Source organism: Merops nubicus, unplaced genomic scaffold, assembly GCF_000691845.1.
Source record: "Merops nubicus isolate BGI_N331 unplaced genomic scaffold, ASM69184v1 scaffold28884, whole genome shotgun sequence".
In the NCBI taxonomy this organism is placed as follows: Eukaryota; Metazoa; Chordata; class Aves; order Coraciiformes; family Meropidae; genus Merops; species Merops nubicus.
This window is the reverse complement of record NW_008602715.1, coordinates 2,876-4,274: the sequence shown is the minus strand read 5'-3', so window position 1 is coordinate 4,274 and position 1,399 is coordinate 2,876. Positions and strand designations below refer to the sequence as shown.

General features: G+C 62.1%; 1 protein-coding gene across 1 annotated transcript in view; it reads left to right on the top strand.

Moving 5' to 3' along the window:
• The window catches only part of SLC25A44 (solute carrier family 25, member 44), a 2,722-nt gene that overhangs the window by 765 nt on the left and 558 nt on the right, over positions 1-1,399 (top strand). The window contains exon 2 of the mRNA XM_008938455.1: positions 1,135-1,262. Within this exon, the coding sequence (XP_008936703.1) occupies positions 1,135-1,262 (128 nt within the window). The remainder of the gene's footprint in view (positions 1-1,134; positions 1,263-1,399) is intronic.

Below are 1,399 nucleotides of genomic sequence, written 5' to 3'. Positions count from 1 at the left end.
TGCCAGGGAGGGGGCAGCGACCACCTCTCGGGGCAACCTGGACCAGGGGCTCAGCACCATCAACATCCAACACTTCTCCCTTCTCTCTAATCTAAATCTCCCTCTTTCAGTTTAAACCCATCCCCACTTGTCCTGGTGCAACATCCCCTGCTCAAAAGTCCATTCCCACCTTTCTTCTAGGTATGAAAAGGCCCCCAGCAGGTCTCCCCAGCTGGAGCCTTCTCCTCTGGGGCTGCCCCAGCCCAACTCTCTCCTGCTGGGCTCCCAGCAGAGGGGTTCCCCCCTCGGGGCATTGCTGGGGCTCCTCTGGCCCCGCTCCAGCAGCTCCCTGGCTCTGCTGTGCTGAGGACTCCAGAGCTGCCCCAGCACTGCAGGGGGGTCTCACAGAGCTGGCAGAGGGGCAGGATCCCCCCCCTGCCCTGCTGCCCCTTTGCCCTGTGTCCCTGGGCAGCATGCTGCTCTCGCCTGGCAGCAGCAGGGTCACTGATCCCGGGGCCAGAGCTCCTGGCTGTGGTTCAGATCAGCTCTGGGTTGCACACGCAGCAGTTTCCTTCCCTCTTGCCAGACAGACACAACCACCACGTCATCCAGAGGACACCTGGACTTGTAGAACATCTTCCCTTCAGCTTTAGCCAGCAGAAGTGTGGGAGATTCAGATCCCCTTTGCCAGGTGGTGGGAGGGTTGTGAGGAAATCCCTGGGATGACTTTTCTCCTTGCAGGTCCTGCAGCACAACACCAGCTCACTGTCCCTGGGACCCTGTGCAGAGAACTTCTAGAGCCTTGTCTGGAGCTTCACCCCACTGCTGCCTTTTAAAGAGGCGTGGGGGAACATTCCTGTGCTCTGTTTGGGAGCTCACTGTGCCCCGTTTGCCCAGCAGCTCTGAGAGCCCCTGTGCCTGAGCTGCTCTGAGGCTGTGGGATGAGGTGCTGGCTGCAGGGTGTGCAGGAACTTACTCCCTGGGCCTCCTGAGCCTGCTGGCTGGGGTAGGAAGCAGGACGTGGCCACGGCGCGGGCGGAGGGGCTGTAAACCAGGGACTCTGCCCGCTGGGAATCCTCTCACTCTGTGGGTGCTGTTAAGGAGCCATTAAGCAGCCACGTGGCTGAACCTTTCCTCTCTCCTTCCCCTTCCCAGAGCAACTTTCCAGCTTGACTCCTAAGGACTGTCCCCACCTCCTCCTGCAAGCGATATCGGGGCCGCTCGCGGCCGCCACGGCCTCCACCCTCACCAACCCCATGGACGTGGTCAGGGCCCGGGTCCAGGTAAGGGCTCAGCCCACGTGGCCAGGCTGGGCTCCTCTCTGAGCTCAGGGCCTTTGGGAGGGCTGCCCCGAGTCCCTCTGCCCCTAGGAGGGTGTGCCCTAGACACAGGCTGCTTCCCTGGCGCTGGCTGTGGGGCG